The sequence below is a fragment of the Camellia sinensis genome, chromosome 8 (assembly GCF_055761805.1).
Source record: "Camellia sinensis isolate YWXY chromosome 8, ASM5576180v1, whole genome shotgun sequence".
NCBI lineage: Eukaryota > Viridiplantae > Streptophyta > Magnoliopsida > Ericales > Theaceae > Camellia > Camellia sinensis.
The window spans coordinates 199,489,264-199,516,275 of NC_138968.1; the positions used below are offsets into that span (position 1 = coordinate 199,489,264).

Consider the following 27,012-nt stretch of genomic DNA (forward strand, 5'->3'; position numbering starts at 1 on the left):
CTCACCCTGAACAAAGTAAGCTACAGCATAGACTTTTGGCCAAAGTGACAGGTCGGAAGGGACAACGAAATGATGACCAAATGATATAAACAAACGTTGAAGACAAGAAGAATGTTAAGTTTTTTATCTCTAATTCATCTCTACTCTCTACTTCTCTCTCTGACTTGCTCGTCAGAGGGTTCGCTGGGGGACTCCCCGTTCCCCATTGAACTCGTGTGCAGGTTCTCTGGTGGGTTTGATCATTCAGATTCCGATTCGAAAAGTGTGGATCAATCCGACCCACTCTGCTTGGAACCCATTGCATCATCACTGTATCATCAATCATAATCATATTCCTTTTCTTATGTTGTGTGCTCATGGTGCATAATATGTATATTCATATTTTTAACACATCGGTAAAATCATTAAGGTATGTCCCTAACTTACACAAGACCGACAAGATACTCTGCATGAACGAAAATAATGTATATAAGCATTAGAGCAACATTACCTCAATAACCAACTTTTGAGAATTTTACCAAAGACTATAACATTACCATCACTTAAAATAATGTTGAATATAATTTACATATTAATTATTAATTTACCCTAAAATTGCCAGATTAAATATGGAAGAAATTTAGATGGCTCACTTGGATCATTTGACAATCTTGATATCTTCTGGATCAATTACCAACTTAAAATAAAATAAAATCTCAAAACTACCAAATCTGGTTAGATACTCAATCTTGCCAAACAAACTACTAGTCGCAAAATGCCAACTTTTATGTGGAGACAATTTCTATGAAAAACTACTAGGCTATCTTCAAAAACAACTGTAACTAAAACAAAACAATAAAAGACAACTCTTTTAAATATTGATGGATTCGTTGTAACATACAATTTTTGGAATATAGAATTCCTTGTTTCTTCATGGGAAAAAGAAGCCATCTGAAAATTATTGCACGCGGGCCAGTGCATCTCAAGAACACTTCTGGGATCCAAACACTATCTTTTGAGTGTACAATTGAATGAATAAACAGATCATGTTGTATGGAGAAAACAGCAAAGTGGAATCATCCAACCATTACTTCGATGTCTTATTAGCCTGCACTTTGGTCTGGGACATCACCCGTAAGCGACTGGCAATTTCTGTGAAGGGTGGCCTCACCACAGGATTAGGGGCCCAGCACTCCTCCATTAGCCTTTTCCATTCCGGATCACAGAAGCTTGGAATGGAAGGCCTCAGTGTGTTGTTCACAATGCCTCCTGCATGTCACAGAGAGAGAGAGAGAGAGAGGATCAAATTGTGTAAAAATTAGCTCATTGTTCGTTGGGATTGCCTTGAACCAATCTAACAATTGATTGGGTTTTTAAACTAAACACTGTAAGATTAAGGATAGAAGATTGTTACATATCTCACCTATAATTGCACCATAGTGCATGTTCGCATAAGGCTCCTCACCAGTGAGAATCTCCCATAGGACAATACCAAAGGAGAACACATCAACCTGCAGATATAAATAAACAAAGAAGTGGGTAGATTTGTACAGGCAGTGTGTGTCCATCCAGATCATGATCTTGAAACCAGGACAAAGAGAAGAACAGAGAATTCATGCTCCACCAATGTTTAGTTTTTTTTTTCTTTTCTTTTCTTTTTCATTTTCATTTTAGTAAAAACAGAAGACAGACAGTTTAAAGTCACCTTAACAAAGAAAAATTTAAACTTCTCTGAAGTGAGAGGTAAAGACATTATGACATCGATAGGCTTGTAAGAGATAAAAATCATATATTGGTTTCGCTAATGCTCAAGTGTTGTATGTACACATGTATACAGTGGCATCTTACCTTTTCAGAAACTTTGTTGCTGCTGCCATTCAGCAGCTCTGGAGCCATCCATGGTAGGGTTCCCCTAACTCCACCAGAAACCAAAGTGTTTCGCTTAATTTTTGACAGGCCAAAATCACCTACCTAAGAAACAATGTTACTACGAATCAGAAACTGATTTAACTTGAAACCTATCAATTTCTTAATGATGTGTATGGGATGAAGTGATGATATTAGCAACATTTTTTCAAAAGTACAAAATATGAAATGCGATTCCATCAGGATAACCTTGCAAATAGGTCGTGAAGGATCTTTCAAGTTCACCAGCAAGTTGTCACATTTCAGATCAAAATGTACAATATTCTTTGAATGTAAATACTCCATTCCAAAAGCTGCATCCATGGCGATAATGAGTCGCTTGCGACGATCGAGATGTCTGCAAATTAAATCATACGAGGAGGAAGAAGAATATAAGAGGAAAAACTGCTTCAACCTGAAAGGAGAAAATCTTCCTTTTTTTTTGCATCTGAATTGCTTGTGAAGCTAATCTGTAATATTTGAAATTTTAGCACAATTTTAGTCAAGAACATGACCACAATTATGCCAAACCCAAATTTGTGGACCATGTTAGAGATATATTACCTCTCCTTGCGAAGTAAAGCATGCCTTAGAGAACCATCAACCATATACTCTGTCACAGTAGCTAGTGTGCCCCCGGGTCCATCTTGCACTACACCATAAAATGCCACGACGTTTGGGTGGTGAAGCTTGGACAGAATTTCAGCTTCTGTCCAGAACTCTATGGTCTAAGAATGACAGTAATATTAGTATCTAATGTGCCAATGAGAAGTCTCACACACATGAATATTAACCAATGAGAAGCAAGTAAGTATTAATTGACTTGTAAATGAGGCAAACAAAAAGTGTTGATGTTATCAAACTCCCTTCAATTGCTTATTATCAACTGCTATTGATTGGTTGGTTTAGCAAACAATTTTACAGCTAACACATCATATATGCGCCAACCGCCTTGCTGCAGTCATGAGCCTAGTGGTTATGTATCATCTGCAGACTATGCACTAGTAGTTTTCTTGTCATATGGAACAGTGTCTTTTGGTAGTTTAAGGTCATTAGATAAAGGGGCTCATTCAAAAGAACACATGCATCCGTAATAAATTTTTTATAGGAAATAACACAAATACACACACAAAACACCAACTGGGCCAAAGAAGTGAACCCACAGACTTTCTCCAAAAGGGCCTAACTTTTGGGGGACTGATGGTGACTTACACAGGCTTGCTAGGTTGCACATATAATTAGTTTGATTTAACGATTTTAGCTGTCTGATTTTGAACAACAGAATACTAAATGTTATGGCAAACAGCTACAATTGTTCAAATCAAGCATAATTTCTAAAGATTTTTGCACTTGGGCAGGGTTCACCACATTAGTCTCTATTTCCGAAAAGTAAAATATAACAAATCGCAAAAAACTGAGCGACGGCACACAAAAAACATTCCCTGACCAAAAGCAACGCTAAATCATGCAACTATAAACTCTCTAGGGAAAAAGACACTAATATCAGAGAGGTAAGGAGCGCATACCAATCTCTCTTGCTCTGACAATCGACCAGTGAAGCAGCTCTTCTTGATTCTCTTAATTGCAACATCTGTTCCTCTCCATTTTCCGTGATAGACAGTCCCAAATGTGCCAGAACCAAGTTCCCTCAGTTCTTCAAGATCTTCGTTATGTATGATCTAATGAAATCACCCCGGAGAAATAATTAATGAATGTTAGATGACAAAACCTGAGGCCAACAATCTCAGACTAAGAGATTGACACAATAAGGAAGCAATAAAATAAAATCCTTGCAAGTAATCATTGTAGCATTCAATAATTCAATAATTACAAACATCAATCAATAATACAATTCTCTTTTTCTCTTTATACATTAAATTTCTACATGGTATCAGAGCAAGGTTAAGCACTTAGTATTTTTCGCTTCACCGGCGGGCGGCAACCTCGCCTTGGCCGTCCGCCGGACCTCAACCTAATCTGCTAAAATTTTTCTACACATACCTTGAAATTTCCTTTCTGAGTGTACTACTGTTCAGTCGCCGGAGACCACCACCGCTTGCACGTCGATGTCCCTTTGCCAAAGCTCCGTCGCGACACCGGCCTTCCTTGCGTCTGGTTTCAATCCCCTGCTATTCCAAGCCACAAAATAGGGCACGACTTTTGAGGGCTCGATATCTATATCCATGTATATCTTTTGGGCAGTCTATATACACACTCATACAGTGTCTTCTACACCGGTAACATGGTACAAGGGCCCAACCCTTCTTGATGCCCTCGACATGATTACAGAGCCCAAGAGGCCATCAGACAAGCCTCTTCGTCTCCCACTTCAGGATGTCTACAAGATTGGCGGTATTGGTAATTTGGCCCACTTTTTTGATCAACACCAGCATATAGTTTCAAAGAGATAACTATGTAGAAAAATTTAATGTATAAAGAGAAATAGAGAATTGTATAGATATTGATTGTATTATTGATTGTTGTATTTTGTGTTTACAATGAGTCCTATATATAGAAGATTTAAAGGAGGTAGGTATGTAGTAGGTGGAGTAGTAGGTGGAGAGGAGGTGGTAGTGGTGTAGTGGGTTAGGTTTAGTGGAGTAGGTGAGGTGGTAGTGGTGTAGTGGGTTAGGTTTAGTGGAGTAGGTTTAAGTGGGTGTAGTGGGTTAGGTTTAGTGGAGTAGGTTCAAGTGGGTGAAGTAGGTGATAAATTTTAACAGCCCCCCGCAAACTCAAGGGGGATAGGAACTAGCCAACTTGAGTTTGGAGAGAGTTACAAAACAAGAAAATACATAAAAATAAAAGAGGATAGGTGACACTGTATGGTCGTGTCAGACCATTGGTGAAGACACTGGATGGTGGTGTCATAACCAGTGTTTTTAAAGGCTCAAGGCGCACTAAGGCGCCGAAGGTCTCTTGGAGCCTAGGCGCAAGGCGCAAGGCGAGGCGCGGGCTTTATTGAAGTAAGGCGCACAGTATTCGTAAAAAATAGAAAAATTAATATAGACTAATCATTCATAGTATTATTACAATTTTTTAAAAAATAAAAAGTAATCAAGATTCAAGACAAAATATAGAATAATTCTCAAAGCCATGAAAGTGCATATTACATAACATTTCAATTTTCAAAGATCAAATAATCCACATTCAATAAAATAAAAACATAAACACTAAACATCTAAAACATAAATATCCAACAAATACTAATATATGTCTTAACACTTAAAAACATCAATATCAAAAGAAAGGGTAGGTTAGGTCGGTGTCAGTCAATCATCATCCTCAACATCAATGGCAAGCAAACTATCATCTTCTTCTCCATCAGTTGATTTGTATCCCTCAACATCTTCCTCCTCTGTGTCATCTGAGCCCGCTTCCTCTTCATCTATTAATTGAAGTGGAGTCAATGTTGATGATTTAGATATCCTCGGTTGTGCCTTTGAGCGTGAACTTGTTGCTCTACTTGCATGGCTACTTTCTTCTACTCCAGAAGCTCTAGCAACAGTGGCCCACGTCAAGCCATCATCATCATCAAACACAGGCTCATTATCTTCATCTGATTCTCCATCCATCCTCCCAAGCAACCACTCATTGCTTTCATCAATATTTTGCAAAGATATGGGATCAAGAGTGTTGCGCATGTCATACCTAAATCTCAATGTTCTATTGTATTTGACATACACTAAATCATTGAGACGTTGTTGTTCCAATCTATTTCTTTTCTTGCTATGAAGCTGCAATTATTAAAAAGATATTAAATTCTATATAATGAGAACAAAAAATATTTGAATTGAACAAAAAATTAGTTAGAATGTTAAATACTCACATGTTCGAATACACTCCAATTTCGTTCACAACCCGATGAACTACATGTTAGGCTAAGGACTTTTATGGCAAAAGTTTGCAAGTTTGGAGTATAAGAACCATATGATGCCCACCAATCAGCTGCGATAATCCACTAGTTAGAAATAATTGTTACCAAGTATTGAGTTTTACTAAAAGTATTACTAAAAATAAACTCTATGAGTCTATAATATATTACCTGGTGCTCTTGTATTTCTTTGCCTAATCGCAACAGACTTGCCAAAAAGACTCTCAGCCTTCATATAAATACTCATCTCATTAGTGATCAAATCTTGAACAGTGACATCCGGGACCAACCTTTGCATGCATTCATAAAACCCATTCATCACTTCATGATCTCTTTGCACCTCTAACGCTTTTGGGTAAAAGAATTCTGGGTTAAGAAAATGTGCAGCTGCATGTAAAGGTCGATGCAATTGAACATCCCATCTTTTGTCAATGATTTCGAAAATTTCATTATACTTCTCTTCTTTATGATCAAATGAACTTGCAATGCATTCTTTTGCCCTATCCATTGCCTCATAAATGTATCCCATGGGAGGTTTCTTCAAATTTGTAAAGCGCCTCATCATGTTTAGCAACGTAGGCCGATTGTAAATGTAGCCATGTACTGCAATACCCCTTTCAAATGTCTTTTTCAGTCTAGGTATCTTGAAAATGTCTTCTAACATCAAGTCCAAACAATGAGCAGCACATGGTGTCCAATACAAGTGTTCATACTTAGCTTCCAAAAACCTCCCTATAATGTAACAATAATGAAGAATTATTATTTTCAAGTTTTTAAATTTTAAATACAAAACAAACTATGAGTAAACAATTTTGATGTAAGAAATGAGGAAATATTCTTACCCGCCAACACATTAGCTGCAGCACTATCAGTGATAACTTGCACCACATTCTCTTTTCCAACTTTCTCCACAAACTTGTCTAGTAATTCAAATAGCTTTTGCCCATCCTTTGAATAGCTAGAAGCATCAACCGACTCAACAAACATGGTTCCTCTTGGACAATTAACTAAAAAGTTAATCAATGTCCTTCCTCTCTTATCAGTCCAACCATCTGCCATTATGGAACACCCGTATTTTGCACAATCCTCTTTATGATACTTCATCAAATCTTCAGTATGTTTCACTTCTTTTTTGAGTTGGGTAACCCGCACTTCATGGTATGTCGGTGGCTTCATACCAGGACCATATTGGCCAATGGCTTCAATCATTGGTCCAAAACTCTCATAATTTACTGCATTAAAAGGGATGCCAGCATCATACATCCACCTTGCAAATCTTTGTAGTGCCCGAGCTCTCATTTCTTTTTTATAAGGGTCATTTGCATCAATTTTGGTTTGTTTCCCTTTTGCTTGGTCTTTTCGATTTTTCACCACTGATTCAGGATTGGGTGTGAAGTAAACATCCATAGGCCCTTTTCTCTTTGGCGTTTTTGATTTGGATTTGGATTTGGATGAACCTTGGCTACTACTTGTCAACTTGCGGTGTTGATTGACATTGATCTCAACGACATCATCATCTTCATCTTCATCTTCCATGTCCATGTCATCGAAATCAGGCAACATGTTCATTTCTTCTTTTTGTGTCTTTTTTTTGGACATGAACTCTCTAATCTCTTCTCTTACATGAGAAGGACACTTCGGGCAAACAGTGACATTCCTATAACCTCCCGCAAGGTGTTGTTTCACCCGATAAACACCTCCATTTGATACTTTACCACAAAAATTACACTCAAACTTGTTTAAATTATTCTCCTCCACCAAATGGGCATATTGCCACGCCGGATCTTTTCTATTACTTTCCGATGTCATTTTTTACTTAGTACTTGCTACACAACACAAAAAATAAATAATAAAAAAATAATTTCAGTATAATGAATGTAATGCATGTTATGTGATGAATTAATTAATGTATGTAATGTATGAATCAATTTTCTATTTTTTTAATTAATGATGAATTAATTAATTAGTGTACATTACATTCCATTACATTCATTCTTATGTTACATTTAATTTTCTTGTAATGTATGTAATGTATGAATTAATTAATGTTATGAATAAATTTTCTATTTTTTTAATTAAAGGTGAATTAATTAATTATTTATCATAATCAATTAATGTATGAATTAATGTATGAATTATTTTTTTAATTATATTTTTTTAATAGAATTAATGTATGAATTATTTTTTAATGAATTAATTCATACATTACATTTAATTACATTACATTTATTTTAATAATTCATACATTAATTCTATTAAAAAATAGAATTAATTCATACATTATTTTAAAATTGATTCTATTTTAAAATTAATTCATACATTAATTGTTACATTACATTTATTTTAATAATTCATACATTAATTCTATTAATAAATAGAATTAATTCATACATTATTTTAAAATTGATTCTATTTTAAAATTAATTCATACATTAATTGTTACATTACATTTATTTTAATAATTCATACATTAATTCATACATTACATTGAATTATTTTAATGAATTATTTTTTTTACATTCCATTACATTACATTTAATGTATGAATTATTCTTATGTTACATTACATTTATTTTTTTAATTCTATTCTATTAATTTTTTTAATACATTACATTCCATTACATTCATTCTATTTTTTTAATGAATTAATGTATGAATTATTTATTTATGAATTAATTAATTTATCATAATCAATTTATTTATTTATTTATTTATGAATTAATTTAGTTATTTATTTATTTATTTATTTATCATAATCAATTTTAGGCTTCCTATTTTTTTTCAGACTCAACACAAATAATTGAAAAAAAAAAATAAAAAAATAAAAAATTAAAGCAAAACAGTTGAAAAAAAAATAAAAGAAAAAAAAATAAATAAATAAAAGAAAAACAGTTGAAAAAAAAAATAAAAGAAAAAAAATAAATAAATAAAATCAAAACAGTTCAAAAAAAAAAAAAAAAAAAAAATTAAATCACAGAGAAGTCGACATCGAAGACGAAGAAGAAGGGGAAGGGGAGAACCTGCGATCGAAGACGAATCACAGAGTGACAGAGCTGAAGTCGATCGTGATTGAAAAATGCGAAGTTGATCGAAGTAGAACATGCGAATCGAACCTGCGAACCCTAATCGAACCTGCGAAGTTGATCGAACTTGATCGTAGTCGCAGAGGAAGAGGAAGACAGGAAGAGGCGACTTCGATTAGGGTTATCTGAGCCCTATTTGGCTCATATGGTCCATGAGTCGTAATCCTCTATGATTACGAGGCCTTTGATTAGGTCGATTAGGTTGATCTGAGTCGTTAGATGGGATCTACAACTTCAACACTCAGTCGCGCATAGGCAATCGCCTTGCGCCTCTCGCGCCTTGATCCAGTCGCGTCTAAGGCGCTCGCCTGGATGAAGTCGCCTCGCCTGGTACTTCAACAGGCGCAGATGGTGCGCCTTGCCTCGCCCTGCGCCTAGGCGCGCGCCTAGGCGCGCCTTTGACAACACTGGTCATAACGTTGTAGAGGACACTGTATGGTGGTGTCATAATGGTGTAGAGGACACTGGATGGCGGTGTCAGACCGCTGTAGAGGACAGTTTATGGGGTCATGTCGGACTGTTGTAGAAGACAGTTTATGGGGTCATGTCGGACCGTTGTAGCAAACAATGTGGTGACAGTTGTTGTGACAGTTTACGGAGTCTTGCTGGACCCTTGTAGAAACTAACCGGAATCAATGTCGGGACAGTTTACAGAGTCTTGTCGGACCCTTGTAGAAACTAACCGGAATCAATGTCGGGACAGTTTACAGAGTCTTGTCGGACCCTTGTAGAAACTAACCGGAATCTATGTCGGGACAGTTTACAGAGTCTTGTCAGACCCTTGTAGAAACTAACCGGAATCTATGTCGGGACAGTTTACAGAGTCTTGTCGGACCCATAAAGGAGCTAACCGGAATTAATGTCGGGACAGTTTATAGGGTCATGTCGGACCGATGTAGAAGACATTGTATGAGTGTGTATATAGGCTGCCCAAAAGATATACATGTAGATATATATATCGAGCCCGCAAAAGTCGCGCCCTCAAAAGGCGGGCCCACTTTATCAAAAGATGTGCCCGACAGAAATCATCGAGCGGCGAGCCATCAAAAGGCGCGCCAGACACGCGGCGATGCACGTGACCGACAGAACGCGTGTCGGCCTCTTCGTCAGGGTCTTTATAAACCGAAGCGGAGGCTGAGGCTTGGAAGCATAACAAACCAGTTGAAACCTCTGCATTCTCAGAGAGCTTGTCTCGAAGAGCTGCAAATCTTGAAACACTCTGTAACCAACCTTGTCTGACAGTACCAATCGGTAATCGCTGCTTCTCTGAAACACTTAGCAACCCAAAAACATGGCTTCTTCTTCCCGTCCAGCTACCCAGAACATGGCCTCTTCTTCCCGTGGTCTGCTTACTCTCTTTCCCGACCTCAACGAGTCCACAAGAGAGATAACCGGTGCGGTTGCCCTTGAACCTCAACCAAACGCCCCTGAGTTTGCTCCGTTGACCTTTCCTATGCGGTCTGTGGAGCAAAGAATGGCAGCGCAATCAGATATTGAGGCGAATCAGTATACTTTGAAGTCATGTGTGGAAACCATGACTGCGGTCACAAACTTGTCGCACCGGCTGCAGAGTAGGACAAATGAGGTGCAGCAGTTAAACGCCCAACTGGCTCTGCTCCAACGCATGTATAAGGATGCGCGAGCAGAGATAAGTGTGCTAAAGGCGGAAAATAAGGAACTGAAGCGGAAGGCCACCGTTATGTTCCGATTTGGAGGTCCGCCATATGCTGCAGTGGAGGAGCAGGGAGTAGTGATCGTGCCCAGTGGAGTGGGTGCGGGAAACACAGAGGCAGCACCGGCAAGGGCCGCCCAGGACGGAGGCAAGAAAAAGCGACCCGCAGCAGAGTAGAGAAGCAAAATCCCGCCTGTGGATGTGGTTGTTTTTTGTGTGTGTGTGTGTGTTTTTTTTTTTTTTTTTTTTTTTTTTTTTTTTTTTTTTGTTTTGTTTTTTTTTTGGTGTAAAATGCTGATCGGGGTTGATCCCCGGCATGAAGAAATGACAAGTTTGTAAAATGTTTTTTTTTTTTTTTTTTTTTTTTTTTTTTTTTTTTTTTTTTGGGAGTGTTGTGTTGAAAAAATAAAAATAAAATGAAAGAAAACAAGGGAGAAAGAAAATAGATAAAAAAAATATGTATAGATGGATTATATGAAAAATATCAGGGTGATTGTTTCAAAAATAAAGTGGGGGTATGTAAAAAGGAGGAAAAGTGATTTGGAAAAAATAAATAAAAAATAAGTGATTTTAAAATCAAATGGAGGAGAGTTTGAGTAATAGAATATAATAAAAAGAGATATATATATATATATATATATATAAAGTAAAGAAGGTGGGGAACAATATGATAAGGGTGTATTTTAAAATGATAAATAAAAGAAAGTTGAAGACAACATGATACCGGTGTGTATGGATGTGATAATGAGAGTGAAACAAACTTGGTGAGTGTGATTAAATAAATAAAAGAAGAATGGGTGTGCTTTCCTTAGTGCTCCTCTCTCTGCCTTCAAAGTCGAGATTGGTCTCTCCAAACGAAGGCTCAACATTCAAATCATTGTAGTCCTCTGAAAAGGTTCTAACCATGTGCCACAAAATTGGCCCCACCATTATTTGCCTGATAGATAGATGGTTGGAAGCCCTTGACAACACCAGCACCACATATGGACAAATGCATACACACACAATCACAGCGCTGGCACTACCGATGAGTATGGTGGATAGCCTCCTGTGGGCCATCTCTAACACCTCATCATCTCTATAACCAGATACTGATATTAAACAGAATGTTAATATAAATATCAGCAGCCCATAATCGTATCTTGCTTTCATTCTTGGAAAAAATCTTATGAATGTCACTACTGCAGCTAGTATGAAGACGAAAAAGCCCAAGTAGTATGGGCTCACATATTTCTCCAGAAAAACTAGCAATTCGATGAGCTCCAACGCCAAGAGTACTAGCAAGCAGTGTTGCAAAACCCCTATTTACACCCCTTCCAAGTGTTGCACCCACAGAGAAGTCAAAGACAACAACAATAGTAAGAACAGCCCACATTGCTGAGACACCAAAACCATCATAGAGAGGGTCACAGTAGTAGAACTAAAAGGTTGAGAAGGTGGTTGATCTTTGTATGTAGAGAAGTCGCCTCTGGTGGCGGCGAACTGGAAGCTATATGTATTGATAGAGATGACAGCGGAATAGGTTGAGGTCCGGCGGGCGGCTAAGGTGAGGTTGCCGCCCGCCGGGGAAGCGAAAATACTAGGTTCTAAACCTGCTCTGATACCATGTAGAAAAATTTAATGTATAAAGAGAAATAGAGAATTGTATAGATATTGATTGTATTATTGATTGTTGTATTTTGTGTTTACAATGAGTCCTATATATAGAAGATTTAAAGGAGGTAGGTATGTAGTAGGTGGAGTAGTAGGTGGAGAGGAGGTGGTAGTGGTGTAGTGGGTTAGGTTTAGTGGAGTAGGTGAGGTGGTAGTGGTGTAGTGGGTTAGGTTTAGTGGAGTAGGTTTAAGTGGGTGTAGTGGGTTAGGTTTAGTGGAGTAGGTTCAAGTGGGTGAAGTAGGTGATAAATTTTAACAAACTATATTATATAATTTTTTCTATTTTAAAATATTTTTCCACCGTCCAAACCTTATTTTTTTTATCTTATATATATAAAAAATTGGATGGAACTCACGTGGGTGCTACTTTTTCTTTTTCTTCTTTCCACAGCCCAACTTTTCCTTGAACCTCAATTTTTTATTATTAAAAATAAAAAAAATTTTAAAAAAAAAATTAAAAATTAAAAAAAAAAATTCATTCCATCTAATTTTTCTGCTCAGTCTTGTACCTTCAAGCCATTCGGATTTGCACAATACACTCATTTTATTTCTATCGGGATTTCGCCCTGATCACAATTTTACACCAAAAAAAAAAAAAAAAACAAAACAAACAAACCCAAACAACCACATCCACAGGCGGGATTTTTCTCTCTACTCTGCCGCCGGTCTCTTCTTCTTGCCTCCGTCCTGAGCGGCCCTTGCCGGTGCTGCCTCCGTGTTTTCCACGCCGCCCAGCACGTTCACTCCCCCATACTCCTCCACTGCAGCATATGGCGAACCTCCAAATCGGAACATCACGGTGGCCTTCCGCTTCAGCTCCTTATTTTCCGCCTTTAGCACACTTATCTCTGCTCGCGCATCCTTATACATGCGCTGGAGCAGAGCCAGTTGGGCGTTTAACTGCTGCACCTCATTTGTCCTACTCTGCAGCCGGTGCGACAAGTTTGTGACCGCAGTCATGGTTTCCACACATGACTTCAATGTATACTGATTGGCCTCAATATCCGTTTGCACTGCCATTTTTTGCTCCACCGACCGCATCGGAAAGTTCAACGGAGCAAAACCAGAGGTGTTTGGTTGAGGTTCACGGGCCACCGCACCTGTTATCTCTCCTGTTGACTCGTTGAGGTCGGGAAAGAGAGTGAGCAGACCACGGGAAGATGAGGCCATGTTCTGGGTAGCTGAACGGGAAGAAGAGGCCATGTTTTTTGGGTTGCTGAGTGTTTCCGAGAAGGGTTGGATACAGAGTATTTACAGATTGTTTCAGAATGACAAGTTCAGAGGTTTCAGTCTGGTTTGGTTTCCTCCGCCTCCGCATTGGTTTATATTGACACTGACGACGCGGCCGACACGCCGCTCTGTCGCTCACGTGCCTCGCCGCGTCTCCGGCTCACCTTTTGATGGCTCAACGCTTTCTGTCGGGCCCGACTTTTGATGAAGTGGGCGCGCCTTTTGAGGGCGCAACTTTTGATGGCACGCCTTTTTATGGATTGGGCACGCATTTTGATGGCACGTTTTTTTATGGATTGGGCACGCCTTTTGATGGCACGCCTTTTTTGAAAAATTGGACACACCTTTTGAGGGTGCGATTTTTAAGGGTCCGACAAGACTCTGTAAACTGTCCCGACATTGATTCCGGTTAGCTCCTTCATGGGTCCGACAAGACTCTGTAAACTGTCCCGACATTGATTCCGGTTAGCTCCTTCATGGGTCCGACAAGACTCTGTAAACTGTCCCTACATTGATTCCGGTTAGCTCCTTTATGGGTCCGACAAGACTCTGTAAACTGTCCCGACATTGATTCCGGTTAGTTTCTACAAGGGTCCAGCAAGACTCCGTAAACTGTCTTCTACAACGGTCCGACATGACCCTATAAATTTTCTTCTACATCGGTCCGACACGAGCCAGTGTCTTCTACATCGGTCTTCTACAACGGTCTGACACGACCATACAGTGTCTCCTATCCTCTTTTATTTTTTATATATTTTCTTGTTTTGTTACTCTCTCCAAACTCAAGTTGGTTAGTTCCTATCCCCCTTGAGTTTGCGGGGGGCTGTTAAAACCTATCACCTACTTCACCCACTAAACCTAACCCACTACACCACTACCACCTCACCTACTCCACTAAACCTAACCCACTACACCACTACCACCTCCACTTCACCTACTCCACCTACCACCTCCACTTTACCTACTCCATCTACCACCTACTACCACCTACTCTTCTATATATAGGAATCATTGTAGCATTCAATAATTCAATAATTACAAACATCAATCAATAATACAATTCTCTTTTTCTCTTTATACATTAAATTTCTACATGTATGCTTCTGTGTGCATCTCTGTTGCACAAGGTAAGAGAGTGGAGAAGTACATGCTTGTATTAGGTTCAAAAGTTTGAAGTGCACAGGTCTCCAAGAATGCTCTAAAATAACTAAAAGTATTGATAAATTTTTAAGAAAAATATCTAGAATCTAACTAACCAATAAAAAGAAATTAATAATTTTGTATTTTAAAAAAATGTAAAAAAAATAAAATTGATTGATGACTGGAGAGATGAGTTGCTGACCAGTTAATTAACATAAAATCCAAAACTTTAAGCTGGAAATTCAGAATTCCAAGTCCATGGCAAAAGAAGTAATTAAGTTCCAGAACATGCTGTTTGCTCACGAATCTCAATATTGAGTTTTGGCTCTTCTTTTTAAGCCATAAATCAGCATAGGAGCTACTTTTCATGCCAATAAAAAAGGGGATCTCTCATATTGTTTGGAATTCAAATAGGAAAAATTAGTGAATTGGTGACATTTTATGACCACGTAAGATGGAAACTTCTCCTTGACCAATACATAACTGTATATATGATTTGGAATTGGTAAGAAGGGTAGGGATGATTAGATGATCTTTGTTGAGTTGCATAATATACACTATACAAGTAACATTATTTTGAATGCAAGCACAACCTGGAAAGGAAGGTGGGTATGAAGACATACATAATTAACCATTGTCCACATCAATATATCAATATCACTTCATGCAAAAACATATATATGATTTGTGTAACAAACCCCAAAAATTAATAGCGGAAGGTGGAGCTTATTGATATATTTTTTTTTAGAAAGAAGCCAACTGAAGAACATCCTCAGGTCATTTATCCAATAAATGAACAGAGGATACACATTTATGATTTTTGGTGTTTCTTGCATGTATACCATGGAAAGATTCATTGAGCGTCAACTATCTAGATATGCCAACAAATGATTTGTGCTCTGATAAAACATCCTCATAATTGGTTCTAGTTCAATGCTTAGCTTATAGTGCTTAACCGCAAGAAATAAGTTTGTTAACATTCCTTAAAACACGATATCAAAAAGAATCACAACCGTACACACTTCTGGGGGTTGCAGATGTCTATGGTATGCTTTTGTATGTCACTTTCAACTAAATCATAGGCTGCGCTGCAGAAGGTGGAAATTAGGTACAACTGTGACATGATTGATTCACTGAATCACATAAAAGCTAAAACAAACAAAACATTTAAATTACAACCAAAACTCAGGAAATCTCTACATTTTTTTTCCAATTACTTCATGATTTCCAAGAAAAATTTAATCCTGTAGATTTCAGTATAACTTCCTATATTCACTAGGATGGATAATTCGGAAAACTTCAACGCATAAATGATAAGAAGGCAATAGTACTTTATCATAACTATTGGACCTTCTTCACTACTTCAATGTGCAAGAACTACATGTACCAACCATCCAACACACAATACAAAAAAATGATGCATCATACCTGCAAGCTACTGATATCAAAATCTCCTAAAGACGGATCCAGAGGAGGTAGGCCAATATTCCTGGTTCCATCCTGAAAGCATAAAAGTGATTAGGAGAAAGATAGCAGAAAAGGATAGTTAGGAGAATTAGTTCTGAATTTAGACCACCATAAAGTACCTCATACTCTGAGTCTGGTGCTCTTTGGTCTTCCACAAAAATATCAGACCGCATGCCTTCACTGCCCTCCACCTGAGAAGGATTATAATCTGAATGCAAACCTGCAGTGTCAGCTCCAACCATACCAAGCGTTTCTTTCTGATGATCATCACCATAATTCATCTGGGAATCCACACAGCTTAGAGAAATTTCATCCATTAATGGTGTAAATTTATAACTTATAGGAGCTTCTTCTTCAACTTTTGGAAGTGCAGATGAAAAACCAAAATGGTCCTGGTCAATAAGAGAAACACCCGTTCGAGCAAACTCATCTCCTGCCAATTTCTGGAAAAATGACCAGTGTTTAGGATCCTGATTTTCTATGTTGAAGCTCAAACCAGCTCCGTCTTTCTGTAGCGGACTAAAACCGGATGAAACCTCAGACAATATTGCCTTAGAGAATATATCCGAAAGGAAATCACGAGGGAATCGGTCATTAATATCAATCAGGATGTCTCCCTGCTCTGGTTTGGAAACCCCGACAGATGGTTCCCTAGAGCTCTCCATCCAAGCAGAAGGTTGATCCTGCCCCTGAGTATTATTAGTAGTGAAATTGCTGTCAGCCCTGTCACTCCACTGAGGCTCTGGAAGACCATATGTAGGATTCTCACGATGCTTTACAGAAGCCACTTCGCTTGCAGCCAGAAATTCTGATCCAACTTCTGATTTTTCACCAACCAGGAGGTTCTTATCCTCATATTTGGTGCAGTTGGCTTCATTCTCATCCTTCAGAATGCTATCATCATTGGTAACATATTTATTATCTACAGGATTTGATAATCCCTGCTTCAAGTTTGGAAGTTGGGCAGCCCCATCTGCAGTGGTGTGAGGATCCGTATACAATTGCTTTGCAGTTGAGATAGGCTGCTCAGTCTGTAGAGAGACAGATTCTGTGATAAAATCCGGTGGCGCTACACCAGAAGGTGAATGGTTTATAAGAAAATGAGAATCAAGAGAATCATCTGACTTTGAAAACCTGTTCAACAACTCTGCCTGTTCTCGCGGAATTCGCTCAGAATAAAAAATCCTTTGAGGAGGCACAGGAGGCTCAAGGTAGCTCAAATCAATTGGATCGGTCTCAGAGTTACCATATCCAGGAGTGAAAGCAACAGTAGATGTGTAGCAGACATTGTCATCAGTGTTAGGAACATGTGATGGATTAATGGAACAAAGGAGTGAAGACACCTGTACAGGTTCCAGCCTTCCCTCACTCTTCGAAGGGTTCATTTCTCCCTGCAGTGTTGAGATGACAGCAGATGCTTCTTCAACTGGAAAATAATCCTTAACATTACAATCAAATGGCTGTGAGGAAACACAGTAGTCCTTTGATGAAGGTTGAATTTTTTCATCTCCACCCTCTTGCTGAACTGAACCATCACTTTCCAGTTTCAATTCCTTTGCTTGCATTTGTGGATCCTGTATGCATAAGGCACTGAATGGCTGCCCTTCAGTCAAACATCTTTGCTGAGTTGTAAGCCCATGAAGAGGCGGTGGATGAGAAATTTCTCCAAATGGTGAGTAATTAGGAGGATGAGAGTCGTAACCATAAGGCAATGGGTACTGCTTAGCTTCTCCCTGATGCACCATCTGGCCATTATAAAACTGTGAATATGTTCCGTAAGTACTGGAGAAATTTGGTAGAATCGGTTGAGAGGATTGAGTAACTGATGGTGAGACCATATAACTGGTGAATGTTGAAGTGTTAACCTCAGCAAAATCAGTTGCAGCCCCACCTGTGTCCCTCTCAAAATTCTCTCCATCTAGTTCATCTAAGTTATTTCCTGAAGAGCTCGCCAGACCATGCAGAATAGAGTTCTTCCTTGATCCCACATCTATGCCATTGACAGCAACTACATACTGAATCTCAGAATCACCATCACTGTTTCCCAGATCAAAATGAGCATCTTCTAAATCACTCAAGGAGAACAGAAACATTCTAAGTCTTTTTGGACCTTCTCCATCTTGTTGTACATTGCATTCCTCCATCATATTCCGCAGATCCTCATCACAAGACACAGAAACTAAGGCATCAAGATCCTCCTCGGGAAGCTGATATTTAATTGTACGAGTTTGATTATAAACTGCTATTGCTTTCTGCCACAACTCCTGCCAAGTGATGTCCTTTCTTATACTGATAATTCGGGTTTCACCTCCTACATACCTGAGCTTTCCATCACTTGGCCGAGGTAAGATTCTACCCCCAAAGCTGCATAAAATCTTAATTTTTGTTGATGAGCTTTCAGATGCTCCAGAAGAGGCATATTCTTGCACAGTTCCTCGATAACTGTTGTAGTCCCATGAAGTTCGTGGTACCGACTGCATGGATCCATAGTTACTTTTGTCATCATATAAAGAAGTGTTCTTCCGTTCAAACTCTTTTGGAACTTTTTCTACTGCAGCAAGCATTGAAATATCTGACCCACTTTCAGACCCAGTATGAGTGATGCCTAAAATGCCTTTCAGTTCCGAGTAACCAGTTGAGTAGTTGGGATCACCAGCAGTGTTAGGAATAAATGGCTTCTTAGGACACACCCGATCACGCATAAATTCCAGAGAAAACTCCTCACCTGTCTGTATTGAGTAATTAAGTACTACAGGTTTAGCTTCTGAAAATTTGATCTCGGGATGTCTCATATTGGAGTTTACGCAGCTAGCATGGTCAAACATGCACCCCTGAGATGTAGGTTCGAGATCCTCATTTCCAGGTTCCATGGAATTGTACTGATCATGGTCATGATTTTTTAACTGTTCCATCATAAAGTTGCAGAGTTTCCCCTCCTTATTAAACTCAATTTCAATGGGGGAAAATGCCAATGCCAGAAATTCATAAGGATTCTATAAAAGCAATACAGAAACAGCACATTTGCATATATGCCATAATAAGAACTTTGCTAGCAGACAATCAACTTAATGCATTGAATAAGTTTAAATTATAAACAAGGCTACCGAAACTTGAAATTAGCTTCAGCTAGTGACTACAGTCAGTTACCATGACTAAGAACCCTCATAGCATCAGCATTCTTGAGGATGCTTAGGTTTAGCCACAGTCTTCTCCAACAAGCAGAGGGAAGTACACAAATGTAAACATACAAAGCTGCATAAAAATATTTACACACATATCAAACAGAGAATTTAGTTAAAAATATGATGAAAAATGAAGATATAAGAGATATTCCAAATAAAATGATCATTAAAAGTCAATGAAGAGTAAACATGAGAACTCCATGTGATCATTTACCCAAATAAAGGCCCCTCACTCAATACTAGTTTTAACACATTGTGGGGTTAATAAGTGGAGGTAACTCAGTGTTACATCCTCCAATAATTTTTCTGATTAAAAGATATTGCTTTGCTTCATTTGCTTGGTAGCTTACTCATTATTGAATGAAGAAAATTCCTTTCCTAAACCAAAAATATTTATGCAACTTGAAAGTTGAGGTACTTGTTTAACGAGAGTCCACAACGGTGAGCTCCACTGAGTCTATTCCTTCCTTTACCTTATTTGATCTTTTGGTATTCCGCCTTTCTTTTTCTTTACCTTTCCCAGATAATACCCCGCTGAGGCTTGTTTGGTTCATGGATTTGGGAAGGAATTTGGAAAAAGAAAAGAAAAAGGTGTGTAAAATGTAGATAAAATGTAGTTATATTTTACACACAATTCACCTGCATTTTCCCTTTCCCTTTCCCTTTTCAAATCCCTTCCCAAATCCATGAACCAAACACAGCGTAAAAGTATTCCCAAATATTCTCTCCCATCCCAGGAATTACAGCCCTTTCTTCTGTCTGTCAAGCACAAGATATTCTTTCAATTTCTTTATTTCCAATTGGTTTTAGCAGAGAGTAGACGCCTGTTTATTTTCATTAATCATTGCTCACTTTAAGCCCTCCTTCTCCGAGAAAGTCAATCTTTTCAATCTTCTAAGACAATAAAATTTTTTAGATTTTTCTTACTGTGATGAGCTAAAATTATAGATTTTTTTCTTTAGCCCAGATTTTCATCTCACTGCAGTTGTGAGGTTACAAGTTAAGACTTTAATGTTGTGTTTGGTTGAAGGATTTGAGGAAGGATTTGGAAAGAGAAATGGAAAAGGTAGGCGAAATATGAATAAAATATGCCTAAATTTCACCAGATTTCACATACCTTTTCCCTTTCCCTTTCCCTTACCCTTTCCCTTTCCAAATCCTTCCTCAAATCTCCCGACCAAACACAACGTAAGGTTATCTCCCTATCCGTATTAGGCGTGCTATTGACTTCCTCAATAATTTCTATGCTCATTATAATAAAACAGGTCCTCCTGTAGAGGCACCACTTGTTGCAATGAAAGAGTTAGGATCTATACAACCATTCTTGGTGTGACTACTTTCTTCCTTGTGTCTATCTTCATCTCTTTCTTCCTTCTTTTATGTTATCTAAATATTCCTCATTGAACGGTGCTCTAGATGGATCCATCTAAAAAATCCCTTAACAACTCTTCCCTTGATTTCAGGTAAATCATTTTCATATTTCTCCGTCTATGAACAACCCTTCTTATGACTGTTGTTCAAGATTAGCTCACCCTGCACCCGGTCTCTTTCAAATTCAACAAATCCTTTATTCCAGCTCTTCGGGGTTGGCTACATGTATCTACTTTCACACTTTGGCCACTATATTTCAAATCAACAAATGACAACAAATCTTTCAAATTTTTGCTCTGCATTCTAGTTACAACACCAAATACCAATACCCAAAAGTCATTTTGCTTTCTGTATTCCATTCCAAGCCAAACTAGAGTAATCTCTAAATAAACCCAATTAACTATATTTCTCAACAAAAAATAAATAAATAAATAAATAAAATATCAAAGAATAACTTGAAAAGCTCAAGAATATGATGATTGAATTTGTGAAAACAAGAGTTTCCATTATTAGCAAGAGACTTGTCAGTAGAGAAATAATGACAGCAGTAGCCCTAAATCAGATCCAAAGGTAGATAAATCTAGATCTTTTTAGGAGAAATCGTTTATTAGATAATAAATCATTAATTAATTAATTAACTTGAAATTGTACCTGATAGAGCAATGGTTTTGGGTGAACTCTGGTCTGGTCTCGAAGGCTCTCAAAAGAACACAAAGAAAGAGGTATTGGATTTGGAGTGAATATACAAAGAGGCATGCATTATCGTAAATGTTCAAAAACAGAGCTCGTATCGTATCGTATCCTCATTTGCTATTTCTCTATCTAATCCAGTACTTTCTTTTTCGTCTTTTTCAACTACTATTGAAATTTCCAAAACTCTCCTTCAGACAAAAGAGGAAAATGACGGCTCACTCGATCGAACGTCTCTCTCTGTGTCTATGCGTAATCGATATATTATGGTGGTGTTTGGTGTAGCTGTTAAAACAGATTATAGATTATAGCTTAACAGATTATATATTATGACTTTAATCAGAAGCGGTTAATCTGTTTGGTATAGCTGTTGGATTATAGATTTAAGTTGCTGAGTAGTGTTTGTTAAATAAGCTGTGAAGTAGCTTTTTCAATTAATTTTTATTTTTTATTATTCACTATTTGTCTACATTTTTCATAAAAAATAATAATAATATTTAATAGTCCATTTGAGTCTTTTTCTATTTTTAAAAAAATAAAAAATAAAAAAATCTAAGAGTATAACTGTGAATTAACATGTCCACAGCAGAAGCTGATAATCAGAAGCAAGGGGTGAGCAGCTTCTCAGAATCAGCTTTTTTGACTTAAAATAAGTTGTTAGAATCAGAAGCTGTTTGAAATAAGTTTAACCAAACAGTCCAAAATAACTTTTTAAAAGCCAGAAGCCATAAGTTGGCTTAAAAAAGCTGCACCAAACACCCATATTCTGCTAAATCTTGCTTTTTAGTCAAACAATATAAGTCTTCTTTCTTTAGTCTGCACCGTCTTCCCATCTCTTTTTATTTATTTATTACGATCCTACCCTTTAACACAAATTTTTTTCAGAGCTACAAATTCTAAATTTTAAAAACAGTTCCGCTACATACCCCTACAGACGAGCTCTAACACGAGTTCTAAAGAGGTGGCATGTAAGGTGTGAAGCTGAAGGCCATTTGTATATTGAGTGCGTGTGTTTCACGCACGGTAAAGAAAAAAAAGTTAAATCATGCGCAAATATTGATCGGCTCATGTATATAAAAGAAAAAAAAAAAAAATTCTTGCACATTTGATCTGAGCTTCTCTTCCACCGTTCCGTCGCCTCCATCGTCCGGCGTTTGCCCTCTCCTCCACCGTCCGGCGTTAGCCCTCTCCTCCGTCGTCCCTCTTCTCCACCATTTGGCGTTTGCTGTCTCGTTCGGCATTTGTAGATCTGTCATCTGCCGTTTGTCTCCTCCACCGTCCGGCGTCTTCGTCGGACTTGGACGTCTATCTGGTCAGTTTCTATCTCTGTCACATAGCAAGATAGATATGGAAAAAAAAAAAAAATAGTTCAGAAATCCCCTGTTTATAAGTTAGATGTTTATAAGTTCAAGATAGATGTTTAAAAAACAGTTCAAGATAGATGTTTATAACCATGCTTAAAAAACAGGTTTGAACTCAGATGTTTATAACAGTTCAAAAAACAGTTCAAGATAGATGTTTATAAGTTTATGAAACATTTGAGTTAATGAAACCAATGGTGGTTCCTTGAAGACAACCATGGAACTGATTTCAATCATGTTTGCTTCCATTTGACACTGATTTACTTGATTAACTATTAAACCCACCACTTGATTAACTATTAGCTACCATTCACACCACTGAACACATACACCACTACCAATCAGTAGAAGCAAACTACCACCATGGAATTCATAGCCTTCAAGGAACCACCATGGCATTTTCATTTGGTCAGATAGATATGAAAAAAAAAAAAAACAACAACAACAACAACAATACAACACAACAATTCAGTTTTGGTTTAATCTATTATACTTCAGGTCCAAACATTAATCTGTTAATCAGTTTTGGTCCAAACATTGGTTTATACTTCAGGTTCATTATTCAGCTGTTATTAATTTTGGTTTATACTTTAGTTTTGGTCCAAACATTGGTTTATACTTCAGGTCCATTATTCAGCTGTTATACTTCAGTTTTGGTTTATACTTCAAGTCCATTATTGAAAGTTTAATCTGTTATTAAAACACAATAATCTGTTATTAATTTTTGAAAATAATATGTTATTAATTCTTGAATAATCTATTATTATAATAATCTGTTATTAAATCATTTGATTTCATTTTAATTTTTGAATGAGCAGAAATGGAGATTGATTCAAATAATGATGAGAATTCTTTATTAAATGAGAGTGAAGAAGTTGAGGAACCTAAGAAGGGTATGTGTTTTATCTCAAAGCAAGAAGCGTACACATTTTATGCCAAATATGCTAAACATGTTGGGTTTTCTATAGCTTGTAAAACACAAGTTATTGGCAATGATGGGGAATTAAGATACTTTGGGATTGAATCTTCTTGATTGGGGAAGAGAATTAAAAAATCAGAAGTAAACCCTTTAAAGCCATCTCTGTCCACAAAAATTGATTGCAAAGCAAGGGTACAAGCAAGCCTACACAAGGATGTGAGATTTATGTTAACCACAGTTAACCTTGAGCATAATCATGACTTGATCCCCACCGACTCACGTCATTTTGCAATAAATAAGAAAATCCTTAGTCCTGTGAAGAGAAAATTAGAAATTAATGATCAAGTAGGGATTGGGGTGTCTAGGAATTATAACTCAATGGTTGTTGAAGCTAGGGGTTATGAGTCTTTAACATTTGATGAGCGAGATGCAAGGAATTACATTGAGGGAGCTAGAAAATTGAGGCTTGGAGAAGGAGATTCTGATGCACTTCAAAAGTATTTTTTGAGAATGCACGCACAAAATTCAAGTTTCTATTATATGATTGATGTTGATACGGACTTTCGCATAAGAAACTTGTTTTCGACGAATGCAATGAGTCGGGCGGCTTATAAAGAATTTGGAGATGTTGTTTCATTTGACACAACTTACCTCACTAATAAATATGATACGCCATTTGCTCCGTTTGTAGCAGTTAACCACCATGGACAGTCGATTTTGCTTGGTCGTGGCCTATTATCTAGTGAAGACACTGATACATTTGTTTGGCTATTCAAATCATGGTTAAATTGCATGTCAGATCATCCTCCAAAAGCTATAATAACTTATCAGTGCAAAGCTATGCAAAAGGCTATAGAAATAGTCTTCCCCAATACTCGACATCGATAGTGTTTATGGCATATCATGAAAAAGATTCCGGAGAAGTTGAAAGGGTATTCCCAATATGAATCCATGAAGATGGATTTGCAAAATGCAGTCTATGACACTTTCACAAAAGATGAATTTGAGATGAAATGGAAAGAGATGATTGCAAAATTCAATCTTTATAAGAATCAGTGGTTGGGGGTGTTATATGATGAGCGACATCAATGGGTTCCTGTCTATGTCAAAGATATTTTTTGGGCTGGCATGTCAACGACACAACGAAGTGAGAGCATGAATGCCTTTTTTTTATGGATATGTCAACCCAAAGACTACATTAAAACAATTTGTTGAACAATATGACAATGCCTTGAGAAGTAAGGTAGAGAAAGAGAAGAAAGCTGACTTCAAGTCTTGGCACAAAGTCTTTGATTGCCTAACTGTGTATGGTTTTGAGAAACAATTTCAAGATGCGTACACCAATGCAAAATTCAAAGAAGTTCAAGCAGAGATGAAGAGACTAGTTTATTGTCAACCGTTTCTTGTCAAAGAAGAGGGTTCAATTTGTACATATTTTGTGAAGGAAGCCGTGGTAGTTTTTGGGAAGATGAAGCATGTGGACTTTGTTGTTTATTATTATTCGACAGAATTTGATGTGCAATGTATGTGCCCTTTGTTTGAATTTAGGGGCATCATGTGTGCTCACTCACTCGTTGTGCTCATTGCAAGAAGCATAAATGAGGTTCCAAATAAATACATTCTACCACGATGGAAAAAAAAATTGGATAGAGGGTCCACATGCATAAAAACCACATACACTGGCTTTGGAGATGATTTCAATGCAAAGATGTATGATAAGATGAACAGAAAATTGATTGGCATTGTATAATTTGCTGGAAACTCTGAAGGGAAAATAAAACTTATTGACCGTGGGTTGGATGAAATCCAGGCGAAAGTGATGAAAGATGATGAAGGTAGTGGGAGTAATATAGCACCTTCGACTAGTAATGTCTCATCTTCCCCTATTGGCAGCATTAATAGAAAGGCAATCAGTCATACCAAGTTGCTTAGTCCTTTGGTTGCTCGCTGAAAAGGTCGTCCAGTTACTAAAAGAAAGATCGCCAAAGTAGATCAAATAGTTAATCGGTTGAAGGCAAGCAAAAGAAAACATAACAAATCAAAGGTAAATTGATTGGTATATCCATCCGTTTTGTATCATTACTCTCTATTCAACTCATATTTTATTGTAATCATGTCATACATTTGAAGCATTCATTAACCTTTATCAATATAGGGTACTGAGGTGCTTGAAGTTGAAGGTGAAGGTCAATGTCAATCTCAACCTGAACGTAGTGCACGTAGAGAGCTTTATCCTTATATGGTTGGCATGGAAAATAGTATGTATGTGCTGGTACGTGTACATCGAGCAAACTGTTTTTCAATAATGTTTAGTAAACTGGTTTTAACATTTCATTTTAATTGAATAGGGACACATGGTCAATGCTATTGAAGGCACATCTCTCACCCCGACAAGTGTGGACATTATGAGAAGACAAAGTTTCATGAATGCCCCAACTCAAATTTATGGAGTTGGCACATCTTTGACCCCGTCGGACTATATTGGAGGCACACCGGGATTTATGACAACTCAACAATCCATAATTGCTACGCATCAAATTTATGGAGCCATACCGTCTTCATTTGTTGACTTGAATGTACAAATGGACTGCAATGACCATGGTGGTAGTTTTCGTTAGTTGGAAACTTGTAATTGTAATGTCTTTTATGTGACTAAACTTGGAGTTTATTTTGTTTTGAATAATTTATTTAATGTCTTTTTGGATTGTTCAGTTTCTTTATTTTTTGGTTGAAAACAAATTGATGTTGTTCCCTACTTTGTTGTTATAGTTAATGTTCCCAATTGATGTTATATTTGTGCTCTGTCTGTTATAGATTTAATGTGTTCCAAAATCTGTGTCAAAAATGTGTTCCAAATCTGTGTCAAAAATCTGTTACAAATCTGTTCAAAAATTATGTCTGCAAATCTGTCTTCAAAAACCTGTGTGGAAAAATCTGTCTTCAAAACTGTGTGGAAAAACCTGTCTTTGAATCTGTCTTGAAAAATCAGTGTGAAAAAAATATGTCTTCAAAACTGTGTGAAAAACCAGTGTTCAAAAAATCCGTCTTCAAAAACCTGTGTGGAAAAATCTGTCTTCAAAACTGTGTGAAAAAAACCTGTTTTCGAATCTGTCTTGAAAAACCTGTGTGAAAAAATATGTCTTTAAAACTATGTCAAAAATCAGTGTTCAAATCTGTGTTGAAAAGGTGTCCAAATCTGTCAACAATGTGTGTAGAAATTGTGTTCACAATCTGTCAAGAATGTGTGTTGACAAGCTGTCCAAATCTGTAAAGCACCTATGTTCAAATACACAAATAGATAAATAGAATCTGTGTTGAAAAGATGTCCAAATCTGTCAACAATGTGTGCAGAAATTGTGTTCACAATCTGTCAAGAATGTGTGTTAACAAACTGTCCAAATCTGTGAAGCACCTGTGTTCAAATAGACAAATACATAAACAGAATCTGTGTTGAAAATCTGTCCAAATCTGTCAAGAATGTATGAACAA

The 27,012-nt window shown here is 37.4% G+C and overlaps 3 protein-coding genes across 5 annotated transcripts; 1 reads left to right on the forward strand and 2 right to left on the reverse strand.

Annotated features, from left to right (window-relative positions):
* Positions 1 to 822: 822 nt before the first annotated feature.
* LOC114266052 (RAF-like serine/threonine-protein kinase 20) lies at positions 823 to 21,511 on the reverse strand. Of its 3 annotated transcripts, XM_028206946.2 has the most exons (10): positions 21,205 to 21,367; positions 19,148 to 19,252; positions 16,120 to 18,903; positions 15,962 to 16,033; positions 3,411 to 3,563; positions 2,449 to 2,612; positions 2,095 to 2,242; positions 1,828 to 1,950; positions 1,403 to 1,490; positions 823 to 1,248 (listed from the first exon to the last, which is right to left on the reverse strand). In XM_028206946.2, exons 2-10 carry the CDS (start codon positions 19,148 to 19,150, stop codon positions 1,067 to 1,069), a joined length of 3,717 nt encoding a protein of 1,238 aa, XP_028062747.2. In that variant the 5' UTR covers positions 19,151 to 19,252; positions 21,205 to 21,367; the 3' UTR covers positions 823 to 1,066. The 3 variants fall into 3 exon arrangements, 2 of the variants coding, with proteins under 2 accessions (XP_028062747.2, XP_028062745.2); XR_014339094.1 differs by lacking the exon at positions 19,148 to 19,252 and having other exon boundaries at positions 2,095 to 2,354; positions 21,205 to 21,479; XM_028206944.2 differs by lacking the exon at positions 19,148 to 19,252 and having other exon boundaries at positions 21,205 to 21,511.
* Positions 4,964 to 9,243, reverse strand: LOC114277331 (uncharacterized). The gene is made up of 4 exons (XM_082884899.1): positions 6,598 to 9,243; positions 5,927 to 6,487; positions 5,711 to 5,829; positions 4,964 to 5,618 (listed from the first exon to the last, which is right to left on the reverse strand). The coding sequence occupies exons 1-4, from the start codon at positions 7,562 to 7,564 to the stop codon at positions 5,154 to 5,156; spliced, it is 2,112 nt and encodes a 703-aa protein (XP_082741025.1). The 5' UTR covers positions 7,565 to 9,243; the 3' UTR covers positions 4,964 to 5,153.
* Positions 21,512 to 23,424: 1,913 nt separating the features above from the next.
* LOC114266091 (protein FAR-RED IMPAIRED RESPONSE 1-like) lies at positions 23,425 to 24,411 on the forward strand. Its single transcript, XM_082885938.1, has 2 exons — positions 23,425 to 23,497; positions 23,762 to 24,411. The coding sequence occupies exons 1-2, from the start codon at positions 23,425 to 23,427 to the stop codon at positions 24,409 to 24,411; spliced, it is 723 nt and encodes a 240-aa protein (XP_082742064.1).
* The last annotated feature ends 2,601 nt before the right edge of the window (positions 24,412 to 27,012 follow it).